Consider the following 19,408-nt stretch of genomic DNA (forward strand, 5'->3'; position numbering starts at 1 on the left):
TGTTTGTTAGAAGCTCTCTGTCCCCCAGCACTTTTTTTTTTTTTCCTTCCTTGTGTTAGAAATTAAAGTCTTATCCACCATGCAAGAGCTCAGTAATTTGGAGAACTAGTGACATTATCATACGGCTTTAGTTGAACCAACAGGCTAACAAATGAATAAGTGGAAGTAGTAGGGCTACTGAAGTACACTGTGCAAAAATCTGGGGGTTTTGATGAAATTACAGAAACGGAAAAAGAGCTGAACTGAAAATGGAAAGGGAGGAATGCAAGGGAAGGAGGAGGAGGAGGAGGAGGAAGTAGGGCAGTGAAGAACCCTGAGAAGGACAATGGACACAGCCACCAGGAATCTGAGAAGAAACAGAAGGCAACTGGGGAACTGCGAGAAACAATGGGAACACAGATGAACTAATCACAATTATGTAGGAAAAGGCAAGTAAAGAGGAAAATGGCAGAAGGACAGAGGAAAGGGTAGGATGGAGGAGGAAAGGAAAGACAGCAGGGAGCCATAATGGAAAGAAGGGAGAGAAGAGGAAGGAGAACAGTGTGAGAGCAAATTTGGAACATACTAAACAGAGAAAAGCAAGAAGAATATCTACAAACTCAAGCATTGCCTTCATTGTGGATATCTTGTGAAAAAGGAGTATGAACTGTAGGGAAATTTAAATCAATTTAAGTCATTATACATTTGAAAGAGCAGACACTTGTGTTACTTCCTTTTTCAGAGTTGCCAAATTTGACCTATAAGCAGCCCTTATCTGTGCTACATTACACCTCGGAAGCTGAAAGCATTTCCCACTGGAGATAACGGCATTAAGCTAAAGAGTGTTCAAGGTCACAGTTTAAGGAAACTTGCAGTTCTGCTGCTGATGACGTGACTTCTCTTCAGAAGAGCAGGACTTTAGACACACACTGCTCTTCCGAAACACAGTGAATCTGGCCCTGCAACATGCTAAGCAGTTCCATCAAGACACCAAGTGCTTTAGCTCTCATTAACTTCAGTTAGAATCAGGATGAGAAACACCTGGCTTGATCAGTCCCTTAAATTCAACCACAAAAAAAATAATGCTTTCTCTACTCAACAGTCTTCAGGAAACACGTGTGGGACCAAATTCTGCCCTCCTTCACAGCAATGCAAATCAGGAGTGTGCACACTGATGAACACAAAGCCACTCCAGCTTCACACCAGCGTGACTGAGAGTGGAATTTGGCCTATAATTTTTTATAATACATAAAATGGAAGGCAACCACAGCCTTCCTTAGCTTAACGATACCCAGTTTTGTAGGATGTTCTGAAACAGCACAAATAGCTACCGCCCACTCAATAAAAAGAAAAAAAAAACACATAACAAAAATGAAACTGCTATTTTGAGACATCTCTTTACATAGGCTTTCAGTTCAAACCAGCAGTTCAGTACCTAAATTTGATCTCTGAGTGAACTCTGTAGCAGAGATACAAGTAGTAAGAAAACATAACCCTTCTTCTGTGGGGGCAGGGGTAAGGGATTGATAAAATATTACAGAAAAAGAACAAACATAGGCCTCTGATATTAATTTTCAGAGCCAGTCTTCTAAACATCTTGTTAGAAACATGCCTTTCTCATACTTCTTTGACTCTTAGGTCATGCTCCAACCTCAAATCATGCCAATTTTGGCTATCAGTGATAAAAGCATTGTAAACCATACAGACAGCAGTTCCTATTACTAAAGAGGCCCTACTCTTCCCACTGTTAGATGCTATTTTTAGTTGCTTATGTCTAATCATTCAATTAATCATTCATGTCTAAGTCTTCTTTTTATGTCAAGAACCTACTTGAAGCAGTTTTTGTTTATTTTGTTAACTTTGCCGTTTTAATTGAATGCTATTTCCCAGAAGATGCTTGGGGAAAGTAGTTTTTGTTTACATTTCTTGGTTATAAAACAACTTTTAGCAACTCTTTTGCTTCAGTGCTTTTGAGCAGAGATAAGAAACTTGACAAAGAGTGGCAGAGCTGTGCTTCTGGGTGCTCTCACCTAATTGTCACAATTTTCTAAGCCTTTGGAAAAGTCTTGGCCATGCTCCAGAGGGATGTGCTTAGACCTGACTGTAAAATACTCTGAAAGGTCTATCTACACTCGCCACATGCCACCATCTCATAGCTCCTACCTGATCTAGGCTGTTGCAGATGCATTATCCTCACTGTTTGCAGCATGTAGTCTATCTCAAGACCGAGCAGAGCAAAGCTCTCCCTGACATGCAGCTCTGTGGTTCCAGGCTCTAAACTGCAATTAGACAGCAAGTCACTCCTGTGTTCTCAGCAACACCCCTGTTATTCCTATGCTTAGAATTTGAGTTTTAAGATGGAGGAGGAAAAAAACAAACTATGGCTTTATCTTTGCTGCAGCCATTCTCATGACTGCCACCTGTGTATACTTACCTGAAGTGGCATGACAATGCTAATAGACATACATGGTGCCTCTAAAAATATAGCCATGATGTTGTAGCATGGTGGGTTGCATTAACTAAGGCAACAGACCTCGTCTTTTGCGCTAATTTAGCTTCTCCTGAAGGTACTGCAGTTCACCCAGACTTGCGTGCTGTAACAATGCTAACAATAGTTGAGCAAACTACTTCAAAATTAAGTCAGGTATGCGTGCCCCAAAACAGAAAGGTGTAAGGCATGACAGGAAGAGAGGGCTGCTGGAGCCAAAAATGAGGTAAGAGGCAGCAATGAAGAAGAGGAGCAAAGCAGCTACTAACAAGATTTGGGTCAGGGAGAGAGGGGGAAGGGAGAAGGTGCAGAGAAATGGAGAAATTAGAAGGAAGGAAAGAAGAAGAGAGAAAAAGGAGCAGTGGGAGCTAGAGATAAAAGGATGTGTTATGAAAGCAATGGAAAGAGGTTGCAATAGGAACAGAGCCAAAACTGTCTACAACTAATAGAAAACATTTCCCTGCAGAACCTGGAATGTAACTCGGGAGTACAGTCTTTGCATTCCCCTACTAGCAGAAAACAGCTGTACATTGTACATGTCTGCCACTCATCCCCCTCCGGTGCCAGATCTACATACACACATACTACTGTCACCATAGTGTCAGGCCATTAGCACTGTGAGTTCAATAACCTTACACTCTGGATCAAAATGCCCAAACCGTTCTGACGCTGCTAAAAGCATGTTTTTTGGAAAAATCCAAAGCAGAACACTGTAAGTTTTCTCCTTCTCATCTTTCAAGTTACAAAAGAATAGAGAACTACAATAAAAGAACTCTGCTGAGGCTATGAACTCCAACACCCAAAAGTTAGACAATGAAAAAAATTAAGGTTGTATTTTTAACCTCCATTCAGCTCCCAGATCGTAGGCATTTTGAGATATTCTGTAATTACACTATCACATTCAAAACTTTTCCAGTGACTCTTGTCTCATCTAGAAACCAAGATATCTTCTACTTTGTGAACAAATCAGGGTGAGAGAAACTACTGCCCAAAGAATCCCCAGCTCAATTTTTCTGCAACCTGAAAGCTGTGAATTAAACATGTATGTGCGGACAGTGAGGGGATGAAATCACAGCTAGAGAGCTTGAAAAGCACTCTGGAAAATCAGATGCATCCCCATCTCTGCTATAAAGTTCTTTTGTGATATTGTGCAAGTGACTGTAACATATTACTCTAGCTTCTAAGTACACATTTCTCATTTTCTCAATATCCAATTTCCAAGATCTGCAGGTGGGCTGAACACTCACAACTGGAACTGAAACCAACTGGTGATGTTTCCTCAACATAGGAAGTAAAAAAAACATGAATACTCTGGGAAAGCAGAGCTTCACTGTCTCAGTATTTTAAATGCAACTTTTCTGCAATATAGCATATACATACCACATAAACACTGCAAGAAAAATAAAGTTAAGCACATCAGTGCAACCCCCTGAAACAGACACCATTAGCCATGATTTGGGGGCATGAAATGTTTTTCACTAGCTCTAAAACAGGCAAGCTATAACTGTCCTCATCTCACAACAGGTGTGAATCAAGGCCCATTCAAGCCAACAGAGGCCTGGATCAGGCTAGTAAGGCTTTGGTTTGGTGCTGCTAGAGCTGATGGCTTAAATCAAGTATAGACAAGACTCTAAAAGGTTCTCCTCCTTTCCCTGCATATAAACACACAAAACTCCTGATACCACAGAAAGGTTTTTGAACAGAATGCATTCAAGAGGCAGAAATTGCATGTTGCCAACGTGTCATTTTTTCCAATATGCAAAATAATTGAATTACCACATCTACAAGCTCATGACTAAGAAAGTTGAGAAACATAAGATATTTATTTTTTAAGTGAAAGCAAAGCAAAACCTGACAAAATCGTTTGGGAGGAGTCCTTAAAATGCTGTCTCATCTTTTTAAAAAAATAAATAAATCATCAGCTCTCATAGTTTTGAACCTCATAAGCTTGTTTCCCATTTACAGTAAGAGCAGGGCTGGAACAAGGAGTTTGTCACAGAGCGAGTAGGGATAGTGTTTTGTGGACAGAACAACTGACCCTCAGACTAGAAGAAAATTAGTCCCTTTCCCCATGTTTTCCAAATATCCACAACACCTTCTCTGGTTTGGCATTTAGTTCTCAAAATTTGCCATTTGCATCCCAAGTTGAAGTTTCAAACGAAACTTCAGCAATGGGTCCTCAAACGATGAAGAAATCTGGCAACCAAGGCAAATCTTTTCCCAAGAGGTTAGAACATGTATCAGTCAGTCATTAAAAAATTACCCTCAGTTACTGACCTCTGAACTTCTTTGGAGGGTTAGCAAGGTCACCCGCTTCTGGCTGAACCACACATCTGTCATCCACTAACCTAGAAAAACAAAAGTTATTAGATTTATTAAGACATCTATTTAACATCAGCATATATAATTGCAGAGATATACCTGTCACGCCTTGGGTACAGAAGTTTACACATTTTTCCAGTTCAAGTCAAAAGTATCTTAGAAACTTTAATATTCAGTTATTCAGCATAACCAAGAAAAGAGTAATCTACATCCTCCTTTGAGGAAGAGGATTTCTGCTGCTGCACTAAATTAAGGCCAATATTTCAGAACTCTCTTCATTTAAATCCAGTTAAAGTCTCTTTTGTTACAACGTGCACATCAGTGTTATGTGTAAAATTCCTGTTTTCTTTTGCAACACCTCATTAACCCTGAATCAGAAACAGTTTGCCAATATGCAGCTCTCATTATTCTTAAATATAAACCAAAATTGATCACAGTCAACAGAAAGATTCTGAGCCACATAAATGGGCCCTGGAATAAGACCTCAAAGAGAAAGGCTGGGAAGCTATCTTTGTATCAGACAGGAGAAAGGAAAACTTCTGCTAGGCTCCATTTAAAGTTATCTTGGCCCCAAACCTGTAAGCTGTCCCACGCTTGCAGATTCCTGCATCCACACAGAGGCCTTTTAAAGGCATGCACACAGGAGTATTCCCACATGGACCTGTTCATACAATTTGGACATGAAGGGTTTTTTTTTCCAATCATTTGCTGTTTCACAACACTGTTTTATCTGAAATTAGACTCTGGAATCTGATAAAGCACCTCGGATTTTAGTCTTCAAAAATTTTAGTGTTATTCTCCTCCTCCAAGGAGAGTCACGTGATATTAAGATCCAGCTTTCTGATCAAAAGTCACAGCAGCACATTTTCTTTTGCTAGGATGAATAAGTATTTATTTAATCCACACCAGAAAATATAAATAACAAATAAGCTTCTCGTAATATTTTAAAAGTTAAATAAACAATAAAATTCAAAAAGATTATAAGCCGCACTTAGCAGAAAAATATTGTTAATCTTATCACAGAACTTCCTAAACATAAATTCAGTTTCCTTCAGGAAGCATCTTGTAAATAATCTGCCTGTTTGAAACAATTATTCAGGAAAATCATGTTTAAGGACACACTACTGCCCTGCCACTCAGCAACAACAGTCTTAGAAGGATTTTCTGTGGAAAACTGCCAGAAAAAGCACAATTTGTGTCCATCCAAATTAAGTAACAGATGCATTTAGTTTTCAGTCAAGTTGACGAAGGCTTTGAATCTAGGCATGAGGGCAGCAATACCAGTCCCTCAGAGTGCCCATGAATTTTGTACCTCAGACAAGCTAACTGATGCCAAGGGCAAGAACAAGCTGCTCGGTGTGCTCCTGGCTCCCAGAAACAAGAATGAAAAACGACAATAAGAATTTTCAAGTGGCTCAGTTCTCATAGCATACTTGGGGGCAAAGGTGAGATTTCAGTGAGGAGAAAGAAGTGAAGTGGCAGTTATGGAAGGAGACAGAGAACCCAGAAAGGCCTTACGGCAGTCTCGGTTAGGCCAGGCTCATGCGATGGGGCTTAGCAAGAACAAAATAGGGTATGGAAAGCAGGATTCAGGGAGGGTCAGGCCTGCAAGGTGCCCTCTGCCCACCAACTGATGGGCCAAAGCTTCCCATAAAGAAGTCCTAAATCCCAGAATCACATAAAAAACTGGGCTGGAAAGGACTAACTTCTTTCCTCTTGCCTTAAGTCAGGATTAAACTGCACCCATGTCATTCCTGCCAGACATTTCTATACTCTGCTTTTAAGGACTCGCAGCAACAGAGTTAACCTGGGACTTGAGGGTGAAGCATAAGAGGGCAGTAAGATGCCCTTGGCCTACTTCCTCTGTTGTGCCATGGGTCCTCACCCTCTCTTCTGAGCATAGCCTTGCAAGGCAGGAATGGGCCTTGCAATATGTTATCACGTGGGCATTTGCTGTGGGCTGGTGTTTGAAGCTACCTGCAGGATACAATTTTAAAATCTAGATGGATGTCAAACTTCACCAGCTTACTTAGGTGATTTTTTGAAAACGGGAGACTCCAAAACATTGCAATGCTTGACAGACCCTTGCCAAAGGATTTTAATGCCAAGAAGGGACAAAATCTACAGAAATTTACAAAATTCCTGACAGGTTTTCTCAAAGAACCTGTCAGGTTCAACCCTTAAACACTGGTAGGATGGAGGAGATTACAGGAGGAGGCCGAGTATAACGCACAAGAGCATCTTGTCATTGGACCCTCGCAGCAACCATATCGGTAGATGAAACACAAATTGTTCATCAGAGGCCCACATCACTGTAACAAATGCCACACGCACAACAAGGGACTGAGAAAAACCAACAAGATCCTGTGCTCTCTCCAAGAGAGTTAGTTGAACCATTCAAATGCATGCTGGACTTCCCAGGTTCAGAAAATAAGAGCTTAAATAATTAATATCAGTCACTTTCATTTATGCGTCCTCTAAAGGCACAAAGATAAGGACCATAAAAGTGTTGTGTAGCCATTAGGAACGGAAGACTTCACACAAGACAGACAGTGGAGGAAGGAACAGCTACTGCTCCCATCCTATGGACAGGAAGCGACAGCACAGAAAGACTAATCGACGCGTGGCAGGACTGTGGCATGGCAGAATAGAAACATCGCTTCCTCGTCCCTTGCTAAGTGCTTCAGCTTCTAACACCTTTGTTTCTTACAAACATCTTACAATACCAGGAAAAAGTCTGGATGAAGTACTGCTTTCTCTATACAGCAACCTTCCTAATAATTTAGTCACCCAAATTTTCATATAATGTTACTCATCCTGTACTGCAGGAGTATATAGCTAAAGAGATCAGTACCCGTAGAGGTACTTGTTATGGTACCATAGAGAGAGCAGAGTTTCACGTTACACATGATGAAAGGACTTCGGCCTGTGCTGCAGCCTGGAACAGAGCAGGCTCTTCAAACGCAGAGCACTGCCTCTGAATGCAGAATGCACAATATTCAAATCCCACCTTTTATAGTAAGACAACAGGCACCAGTTGCTTTGTTACTGAAGCCTGCTAAGTGGCTGCATTAAACAACTAGCAAAGCATGACCTATGCAACCTGCAAAACAATTTATTTGAAATGTTTGAAACCAGCAACCGGCACAACAACAAAAGGCCCTGGGCACCTGCAGCTCCCGTCAAACCAATGTACAGTACCTTTCAGGATCGCTTGCTTGCTGTTTTGTGTAGGAGGCCAAATAGTGGCAGCGAAGACTTTCCTGATAAAGGGAGAACTTCTTATATTATATAATCAAATGTGCCAGCTATTTAAATACCAATCTAAATTATTATGCAAATATTCAAGCTATTGTATCATCAAAGAAGCTTTGGCAAATTTAAAAGGTTTAACAGTTTAATTCTCTAGCTGGATTGCAACCAGATGATACTGCATTGTGCCCTCTGTTGTCACACAGTACCCAGCAGATACGACATGACTGCATTTCAGGTTTTTACGTGCTGGCTGCATATAAATGACAAAGGAGTCTCCTGCACATTTAGGATGTGACTTTTACAGTGTGCAAAGCCACATTAAACAAGAACTGAAACCATCTAAAATAATGTCTAGGTGTTAAAACATGTTTCTCAGTGGAGACAGTGGAAGAAAGTAAAGGTGGCTTTTACCTCTCCATTAGTTGGCATAGAGCACCGTATCATGTGAAGTGCTCAAAGCCCCATAGCCGAATAGAGTCCTACCTCTATCGTTCTCTCCCTCCATTTTCTCCCACCGTCTGGATGGAGTTGAATCTGCCATTTCTCACCACATTCAAAACCAAACTTGTCTAGAAGTGATGCTCGTGTGGGCAGTGTTCTGCAATGGCTCCTGCTTTACCAATGATGTGTTAAACCTGAGGAGCATGAGAGCTGCCACTCCGCAGCAGCTTGGGCTTCTGCTCCGGTCTATGTCCATGCAGTACTCCTCCAAAACTTCTGTCAAAGAGCCCCAAGAATCAGCAGCAAGCAGTTACCAAATAACTTGCTTACAGGGAAAGTTTCTTCATAATCCTCTTCTGAGAGTTATCAGTTCATGTCCTGAGGGTGATCCCATCCATACCTGTGTTTAAGTTCTAACCAGTAAATCTCTGAATGCTCTTACTACCAACCCCTTACAGCCATTTTGAATCCTATTACGTATTCACTTCCATAATATCTTGCGGCAATGAATTCCATATATAAGATGGCAAGCAGTCTGAAACACGCTGCCTCTCGCACTTGGTGCCATTTCAGCTAAAAGAGGATAGGATCAACCTTTAATAGTATTTGTTATTTGTATTCAGACCTTGCTTAACATAAACAACTTCAAACTTCTCTTACAGCTCCTAATACCTCTCCACTCCCTGGGCATTGGAAAGAAGTGGGGAAGGAATACCTTGCAGTAATTCCCACTAAATCTTTCTACTGGGTGCAGCGGCCGCCTTTAAAAGACCTTTCCCTGAAAGATGAACAGAATGTGCGTGTGAAGAACTGCGGGGCCACCACGTGTATTTGGGGACACAGGAGGAAGGATGCATTGAGGGGAGGAGCAGGACTCCATGGCAGAAATAAAATAGATAAGGCAGATACATTGGCAGAAAGGACTAATGATGGGATAGATGGGTTTCTAGGTAAGAATCATATACGGATTATGGATATGGATAAATCTTCATGTCCTGCAAGCTATCCTGATTCCCTAACACAGTCTAAAGATAAACACATCAAATGCTTCAAGTAACTTGTAGAAGTAGGGCAAGGGTCAAGGAATAGTTGTATAGTAATAGTCCCAGAAAAAATGTTTGCACTGATGAGTTATTTTAAAACTACTGCTGAGACACAAACATGTTCTGAAAGCACCAAAACAATGCAAGAAAAAAGGTTCTACTAAAAAAGCAATGATGATGAATTTCATGAATTTTAGGGGTCTTTCATAATGTACAGTGCTTATAATAGCATCCAAGAAAGCAGCTACCTAATATAAAAGTTATCATTCATTCATTCATCTCTAGCCTTGTAGAACTGCGCCTTCCATTTAAAAAAATATCATCCTGAAAGGTGTTTTGGCTCTTCCTACCAACAGAGAGAGACTTTCACTTTTCATAGGCATTATTATTAAGCAAAAGAATATAGAAACTAATGCACAGGTAGAGACAAAACACGCTCTCACACACACGCACGCACTCGCATATATAACCATATGTATATTTTAGATAGATAGATAGATGTGCATCTGTGTGTAATTTATGTTAAAAAACACAAGCCTCAGCTACTGATGTTCTACTATTATAATACATTGGAATGTACACGAGGATCAAGTTTGGTACCCTTTACACAGACACAGAGTATTTTATGCCTCAAAGAGCTCAATAAACAAAGCTAGCGTGTCTTAGACAGACTGAAGACATTTCCTCTCTCAATTGCTCAGCTTTTACTTTCGTAGTTCCTGTGGTATCATCATTTCACCTATTTTCTCAGCAGCACAAGGCCCATCAACAGCCAGAAGAGGGGACAATGTTGATAAAAGACCTCGGCAAACAGAGCTGGACATTTTAATTGCCAGCGGAGCCAAGAACCACCTTTGTTCAGTATCAGTTCCTAAATGATGCTGAGGTTAGGTCCCAAAGACATAACCTTGTCACCCCCTCACAAACTAAGAACCAGCACTCAGAGCCCTCCGTCTTTGCTCCAGAGACATCCCTTCGCATACAGAACCTCTTTATCAAGAATGCCGCTCTCAAACAGCTTCTACTCAACATACTTCTTCCCTATGTAACTACAGCTTTCGCCTACAGAGCCTCTCCAGCACTCCACATGTCCCAACACACAGTAGCTGCTCAGGAAGAAGGGTGCTAGTCATATTACTAACAATGGGTTATTAAAATTTTGCTGCCCTGGAAGTCAGGCATCAAATACTTAAGTGCCAAAACAACCAGGTCCACCCAGTTCTTCTCCAGGTCCACCCACTTCTCATTTCATTTAGCTTCTTATCAGGCATCTAGGTCAGCCTATTTCTTGCTTGCTTCACGCGGTCTTCCTGCCAAAAATGTACAGTCATTACACCTCACCCTTCCCAAAATCTGTGTTCATACTCCTTTTTGCCTATCAAACCTGATTCAAAATGATCCTACAGCTCTATGTTTTAGCTCCGCTGTATGAAATTCATCCTTTGTCCCATCTCCTTCCTTTCTAAAGTCTAATTTTCAATCCTTATGTTTTCACATCTGCAGTCCCTCAGGGTTCCCTACACTAGCGCCAGCTTGCACAGAAAATAAAAATGATGTTGGTTGTACTTACAGTGGGACCACTAGGCCCCTGCACCACTTAGGAAGATTCCATGTTAAAAATCCCTTTTGATAAATGGGAAAATCACAGTACACAATATTTAAACATAACTACTACATGCCAGTAAGGCACAGCAGCCCAGAGGGAGACTAAATAATCTGACTCCTGCCTGCCTCTAACTTGAGTAATTTTATCCTTCTTTTTCTGAACAAATTTTAATTGCTACAAGCACAAAGCTCAACATAGGTTGAAAGAAGCTACTAAATAAACATCCATACTCTGGGAAAAACAAACACACACACTTTTATGCATCTACAAGTATGCTGAACCTGTCAAAGTGTCTTAAGTAGCTGACAAATTTCACTATAAACCGTTCTCACAAACAAGAACGTAAGTGCATTTTATCTCAGCCACACAGATCAGGAACACTCAGCCATTCTTACCACACTGAAAAATGCTTGTGTAGGTCACTTTGAATTGCATTATCAAATGTCAAGGAGACAGAAGGGCAGAAAGCAAGATACCAAGCGCCTATTAAACAACTGCATGCAAGCAGGCAGCTCCTGAGTTGCGCTAACAATTACACTAGTAATCAGCCCTAGAGTTTTTTCCTTATCTGATAGTGCATTCAAATATTCTTGTAACTGTACCTGCAGGCTTGCATATTAGAGGGGGGAAAAAAGCAGAAGTTTTACCTGTTCAATTAAATATTCCAGCTATAAATCTTGAATGTCACTTTGTTATTCTTTTGTATTGTATGATATCCACTCATGCCTTTAGCTTGTAAAAGCTTCAGATATCTGCTCAGTAAACTTATTTATCTTTTTTATAGTTACATATACATTTAAAACATGAGGTAAATTAAAATAAATTATAACAATAAAAGATAGGGTTATTTGAAGATTACAGTGGAGAAAAGAAAACAAGATTCTTAGATTTTAGTCTTGATTCTTCAATTTTCTTGGCTAGCATAATAGGTAACTCTTTTATTCATGACAAAATTAGTATAGAGCATAACTTCAGGATACCAATTTTTGCCAAGTAAATACATATTTGTACAGTATTTCAAGTTCCTCACATCAACTCAACCATCCACATTAGGTCCATTTTTAGTGGTGCAAAACATGCCCATTTTCTACAGGCAAAATGGGACTTCAGAACTAGCAATGGCAGGAGGAGTTGTGCCAGTCTGCCCCACCCAGCTTAATTCCCAGTCACACAAAGTCCTGTTACACTGCTCTGAAATGCTGCTGTTTTGCTTACAGACTCATTTTGGCCTCAGTCTGGCTCAGTAGGTGTGAAAAACAAATTACGTTCCCACAAAACGAAGGAAATTTCTGATTCATTGGGTTTTTTTTTTTTAAGAAAATATATAAGGTAAACTTCTATCCTATGAGGATGTTGTGATAGCCTAAAACTATTTGAAGAAAAATCTTACACAGAAAAACATACTTTTTGGATGAAATTATTATTGAAACTATCTTTTAAAGCTAAGAAATGGAAAGGATAAAAGGAGCATTAGGAAATTTTTTTGAGAGCAAGCAGTACTGGCTTGCCAAACCTAGACCAGCTAAGAATTTGCATCACCTGGGAAATTTGACAAGTCTTCCATTACTAACATGTTTTCTCTTTTTGGTGAAATCCTAGCAGTCTTTGAACTCACTGGCAAAATTTCCACTGACTTCTCCAAGGTCAAGATTTCACCTCAATGAGCCTATCTTCCCAAAAACATACAGAGGGATGAAGTGAAGTTTAAATGACAATCGGTGTCAACATTGACCGCACAGTTGTGCTGGAGACTCTTCAGGAGCGAGCCCAACACCACCAGCGAGCATACCCACTGCCAAGCCCAGCTCGCCTGGAGACGGCATGGAAAATGAGATTCATATGGCCTATGTTCAGCCACATAAGTGTATGGTATCTACCTCAAACTTATCATCTAAGCTCCCTCAGTAGTCAAGATTGAGAGACAGGCACCTCCAGAGGGCAATAACAACACGTTCTAGGATGGATGTGTGAAGTAGCAGGATGAATCACCTTCTGGACACGACCTCTCTCTCCCTTGTCTATTTGCTACTTGCCTAACTTTGAGGTGACCACACTTTGGCAAAACGAGTAAGCAAAGATCCCAACCACCCTCCAACCCCTCTACAAGATTTTCCCTCCTAGCTTGAACTGAAGGGAATAGCATTTTTTCTTGTGTCTGGCTGACACCTGAATGAGAAACCCAGCTGGACCTGGCTGAGAAACTCCTCATGCCCTCACCCAGCTTCCTGTAACATTGCACTCCAGAAGTGCATGCTCACTTCCAGGTTTAAAATTATCATAGAAAAACATACCTTAATGTGCATACATATTGAGGACAAACAGTACATATCTCCTGGATAAAAGCTGCAGTCTTTTTTTGAAAAGACATCCAGCATGACCCACAATACACAATACATTTAAGGGTGTGGGGGTTTGGGGGGGGGGGGTTTGTTTTATTTTTAAATGTTGATACAGTTTGTTTCAGGAGATTTTAATCACTGGGGCGTGGTGGTAACAAAAGCAACAATCTTTCTTCAGTTTCAATTAAGCTTACTAACCTACTCCTCACAGTGACAGTGGTGAAGGAATGTTTTCGGTAATTGTACACAAAAACAGAGTAGGAGAAGAAAGCTATATCAATTATTATAATTTTGTTAAAACTGGAAATCCAATCAATTCAAGCCAACACTTAAAAAGTGGGACATATAAGCAAACATAGGTATTAAAATTTTGTAGCTCTTTGAGAGCATAATCATACATTAAAAGCCAAATATGTCATCATCTGCTCACAGGCTGTGCTGCAGGATGTTGTAAGTATTGGCCCACGTATAGTATTCAAAAGAGGCTTTATATTCATGTTCTACAGGGCGGTGGCCACATGCCACAAGTGTCCAGGATAATCTCCAGATACTCCCTTTCTTTATTTTAGGAACACCTAAGGCATCCTTTATCAAAGTTTTTAAATACAATCTAACTTCTGCAGCTCTTGTACATAATCCTCACTTCAACTAGCTACCTATGGAATGCAAACACTGCAACAAGTTTACGATATGGCCCAATACAAACACAGCACTGCCTAGCTAATCAAGTAGAAGGCAGTAAGAAAATTAACTGTGTAACTTTAACTCTGCTTGGCTACACATTAGTTACCCATAACAAGTCTGCAACTCATTCTTCCCAATGTAAAAAAAAAAAAAAAAAAAAAAAAGAAGAAGAAGATGATGGAGGAAGTAGAATTAGTAGGTATTAACATATATGAACAACAATGACACCATTATCACCATTAATTACACATGGGATTTTCAGAAGCAAGCAAGCCTGCATCATTACATGAATTTTAGGCGTGTAATTCACAAATCTGTCCCTATCAGAGTGATTTCAGAAAAGAGCTCTTATCAATGGCACCCCCGGTCTCAGAACCAGGTAGACATGCAGAACTTGTTGCAAGGTTAGCCATTCAGCCAGAGACTGCAAAGAGAAGCCAGCAGCAACAGGGAGAACACAAAATAATCGTATCAGAAGAGATTTAACATTCAACTCGCACCAGAAGAATTCATGCTTTTTGTTCAGCTTTGTCTATAGCTACATGCAAAAATGTTGCACGTATTTGTGAACATTCACTTGAAAGGACTGCTTTGAAGACCTGCATACTAATGAAAGGAAATGGAAAGGCTGAATTTGCTACTGTTAACACCATTTAATGAAAGTAGAGGGAAAGGTTTACTCAGAAATTACTGTTGAGAAACACCAGTATCTGTCCAGTGATCAAAAAAGTGACTTCCATCACTGAAATGGTAATTAAGGCATTCACACCTACACATCAAAAAGACAACGCTTAATATAAAAAGGAAGCACAAGCAAAATGAGAGAAATAGGAAATTTACATTTATTTGAAATGCTATAATGTAAAAATATTACTGTTTAAGTAGACAAACCAGTCTCAAAAACTACTGTAGTACTGTAATGTACATCAACAATTTCTGTGACAGTAATATATATTGATAGACACATACAGACAGACATAAATATACACTCATGTACACAGAAATTATCAATTCTGCAAACTCAACCTGGAATCTAGGACCTGGAAATCAAGTCAAGTTCTTTCTCTATTTTGTAACATCAACAGTAATAATCCCACAAACCAATTGATGTCAAATGTTGTGTAAAATGTGGGTGTAAAACACTTAATCAAAACACTGACATTTTATACATTCTGCATTGGTGTTTATTTCACATAGCAATGGAGAATTTTATGTACTTATCTGTAACTTTTTCCTCCAGTTTAAAAAAATATATACTTCTTTCCTCTTTTACATAATATGGCTACCAAAATACTCCATATTTTGAACTTCATTCTATGTCAGGATACCAAATGAAGAAAGGACCAACTTGATTTCAGAGGCATTCAAACGGCGACAAGTCCTTAGCTAGCATGAACATGTGTAATTCCACCGAGGTTAGTCAGTGCTATCTGACAGCAGCTAAGAATCTGACCCAGTGTTTTTAATATTCTTTCTGTAGTGAATTTTGGTTTAACTACCAGAGTCTATCTTCAGTGCAGAATAGTACTACTTTGCTGCCACAATCAGGCAACAGGACTTGAACCATCAGTGGCTGCAGCCCCCTTCCACATGGGTGCTATATTCTGACCAAGAGAACAAATCTGGGCTTTACACTTGGAAGAAGCACCTTCCCCAACCATGTTCTTTTGAAGGCAACACTTTCTAAGTATGGTATTGGCTGGCTCTGCTCTCAGATAAAAGGAGACAGTTCTCAGTTTAACAGTGTAGCAACCACAACTCTATACCCAACATGTAATTCAACTCCCAAAATCCTACTGCTTGGTCTCGGCATTTACTTCTGCCTCCAGGGACAATGACTTGGTTTGCAAGAATTCACTGAAAGAGGTCAATTCACCCTTTGATATGTGTCCAGCTCTCATTGATGTTAATGAGAATTATGCACACTTATTAAAGGATAAGAGAGCACTTTACATCAATACGTGTTCCAATTTTCTACACAAAAGATTATTTTTTTAAACTTTCATTTTGCAACAATAAATGTTTACAAATTTTTGTGTCTGGGCCAGGAATTTTTGCAGACTCTCTTTGCTTTTCTCTTTCTTCTGCATTAAAGAAAAAAATACCTTCCAAACAAAAGCCAGCTGAGAAATTACAGTGACTCTATTTACTTCTTTTTAAGCCAAGTAGAGCCAGTTTCCTACTGGGACAGATCATTTGGGGAGCTGTTCCAGATTACTTCAGAGTTGCTCTCCCAGTAGCCGGGAGCAGTTCTCAGAGCCCTTTGCCACACCTACACCCAACCTGTACATGCTCGCTTAAGAGACTTACTTGTACTAAAACTAAGAAGCAACCTGAACAGGAAATGCTTGAGAATACTCCTTCCATATGGTAAAAGAGCTGGGAAGTAGGTGAGTCAAGAAAAAGCAGCCATAAATGAAATGGCAAAACAATAGCTTCTGTGCAGATCTACAGGTATGAAAGTAAAGGTGAAGCTTTTACAACTGGTATCTTAAAATGGGAAAATGCCATAATAAACAGGTTCCATCCTCAAATCTGCTTCAAAACCTTTCTCAAATTGACCACAAGGCAGCCCTTTTAGTTTAAATGCACTGAGGCTATACCTATAATAGCAAATTAATGCACCCAGAACATTCCCAGGCATTGAGGTCAAGTGGCATGGAAAAGCCCCTGTCTGTATCAGCAGAGTTTCCAAGAACCCTCCAACCCTTATTCCTGCACAGGATATGGAGAGTATTAGCAGGAATGTGCCAAAATCATGCCAGGAAATCATGTAGCTTATTGGTATAAACAATCACCTCCCAGCACAGCAGAACGCGCATGAGCACATTTCCCTTTATTAACACAGATATAACAGGAAATTTTTGAAAATGGTCTTATTGTGGAGCTAGCACTTCCATTCGCACTATTTGTGCCGATGACACTAGGCTGACCTGGAGATAGAGGAGGCATTTTTATCACCACCTAAGCACTAGAGCAACAACTCTGCTGAACACTGAAGAACACTGACTCTCGGGCTCTGCTGTCAGTTGTCCAAAAGTTATATCACCTACTAAGGTGTGTCTTAACAACGAGCTTTGTTACAAAGAAATGAATTTGGCCTTTTATCTTAAGGCCCTCCAGTTTAGCAGCATTCTTATCAGCTGAACCAAAATGCTTTCAGCTCTCTTCATACAGTTTCTCCTGACACCATAAGAGAGGGAAAACGCCTGCATAGAATCATTTTCTATTTGGAGAACTGGAGTTCTTTATCATTTATGTACACTTACTGGGAATTAACTGGCAGAGAAACAAAGAAATCTCATCTTCTACAAAGGCCTGCACTTCAGCGATACAGTAAGTGGAAGAATGGAATCCACTTTATTCTTCCTTTTAAAGTGTGTTGCTGCTATGCATATACTGTACTTCTTATTAACGCTCATGTCATAATCCCATAAAATCCACAGGATTTAAAGATGCAGACTACATTTTACCTGGGGATGCTCCAGGGAAAGGAGCATGGTTCTGCCTTCTGGATCAGTAAGTTGAAAGCACTGTTATTCTTAAACACACCCCAGCCACACACAATCCACCTTCTCCCTCCTATGCCAAAGTATGTATTTCATACAGCAAAAGACAAATCACCTCAAGAGTTAGGAGTAACTCCTGTTCCAAAAGCTTTTAAAGTCAATGGCAACCAACTGTAGAACTGAGGTGTCAAACACTTTATTCCAAGTCTTCTGATATTTGGTATCTTTTCTAATTGTCTAGCTCCTGACACCAAATGAATATATTTTTTAAAAAAAATCAATTTCATTTAAAAGAAAAAGAGCATGTGTTCCTTGTCATCACTGCTGTGTAGAGAAATGTGAAAAAATGGTCTCGTCCTGAAAGCTCAAAAACCAGCAGATCAAGAGAAAGAATTCACGTGTGATTACTTTTTTAGATCTCATGATTTTTTAAACATTTCTTTGTTTGTGGGGGATCTGACTCATAATTTTCAGAAACAAACAGGAAACACTGCAGACATCTCTAAGTATTTCCTCTGTCCCCCGAACTTGTCTTTTACTTAGCTACTGGACATTTTCTTATTCCTTTTGCTATGCCAGCAATAAAATGGCATTGCTCTGAACTGGCTCCAGCATGCTAAGCCATGCAAGAGCTTCCCTTCTCCTGCCCACTTCAAAGGGAAAGATTCCCTTCCTCCTTTTGATTTGATAAAGCACAGCCTCCTTCACACAGCCTCCTCTCCATGTAAACTGGTAAAGCGAAGCTGCTCCACCATGCTTCGCTCTATCACAACCACAGCAGCAGCCCATAGCACTTGCAGTGTAACACAGGCAGGGCCTTCCCCAACAGCAAGCGAGAGCTCCCTCACCCCTCTGCCTCTCGCAGTTGGCAGCAGCGCAAGCAAGCTGTCAGAAGGCCAAGCGCTGCATGTGAACCTCCCCAATGTTTCCCTAGAATTAGCAATCTGCCTGAGTCCAAAGAGGATTTGGAACAGGGAAACAGGATGAAAAAGTGTTACAAGGTAATGTACTGGGAAAGCTTTTTACCTCACTCAGCTTCTTACAGTGCTTCCTTTCATTGTAGACATGGAAAAAAATCATTTCCCCTTCTCCATTCATGATCACTGCCTGTTACAACACTGGCCAAGGGGCTGCTTAACTCTGGCCAGCAGAAGGCATTGCAGAAGAAAGCAGTTAGGGTGAGCTTGTCTGCACCCCAGAGCAGAGTCCTAACTGCACCTTGCAAAGACTCACCCAGGATTTTTTAGCTTGCCTTCTGCTACAGAGAGCAGCTTTCAATTGCAACATGTGCCCACACACTCCCTCAACCATGGGTGGGTGAGGACGGGACAAAATTCAACATGTGAGAAAGGCAGGCCTTGGGATGGCACACCGACAGAGCTCGAGGCCTCGGGAACAAAGGAGAGACATAGGGGGCATGACGTCCATCACCTGCTAGAGCCAGGAGAGGGAGAAAAGGGAGAGGCAGAAAAGGAAAGGAGTATTAATGGTGACAGAAGAAGAAATAGGACCTGGTTTACAGAAGACTGTCAGGCTACCAAAAGGAAGTGAAGCAAAGTGGAAACACAATGGGCAGTGCATTAAGTAGTCATTATTACTTGGTTTTGCATGACCAACTTTAGACCAGGATTAAGTGCAATGGGGACCATGGAAACACACAATAAAAACCTACCTGTTTCCCTTCCTGGAGGTCAGTTCTTTAGGGCTGCATTTTTTTCTAAAGTTCAAGATTTTTTTAAATG

The 19,408-nt window shown here is 40.4% G+C and overlaps 1 protein-coding gene across 4 annotated transcripts in view; it reads right to left on the reverse strand.

The window, feature by feature from the left end:
* ITPR2 (inositol 1,4,5-trisphosphate receptor type 2) overlaps positions 1 to 19,408 on the reverse strand; it is a 272,287-nt gene that overhangs the window by 233,129 nt on the left and 19,750 nt on the right. For all 4 annotated transcript variants that reach the window (XM_026114016.2, XM_026114015.2, XM_026114017.2 and 1 more), the window contains exon 2: positions 4,745 to 4,815. In XM_026114016.2, coding sequence (XP_025969801.2) covers positions 4,745 to 4,815 — 71 coding nt within the window. The remainder of the gene's footprint in view (positions 1 to 4,744; positions 4,816 to 19,408) is intronic.

This window comes from Dromaius novaehollandiae, chromosome 1, assembly GCF_036370855.1.
Source record: "Dromaius novaehollandiae isolate bDroNov1 chromosome 1, bDroNov1.hap1, whole genome shotgun sequence".
NCBI classification, from domain to species: Eukaryota; Metazoa; Chordata; class Aves; order Casuariiformes; family Dromaiidae; genus Dromaius; species Dromaius novaehollandiae.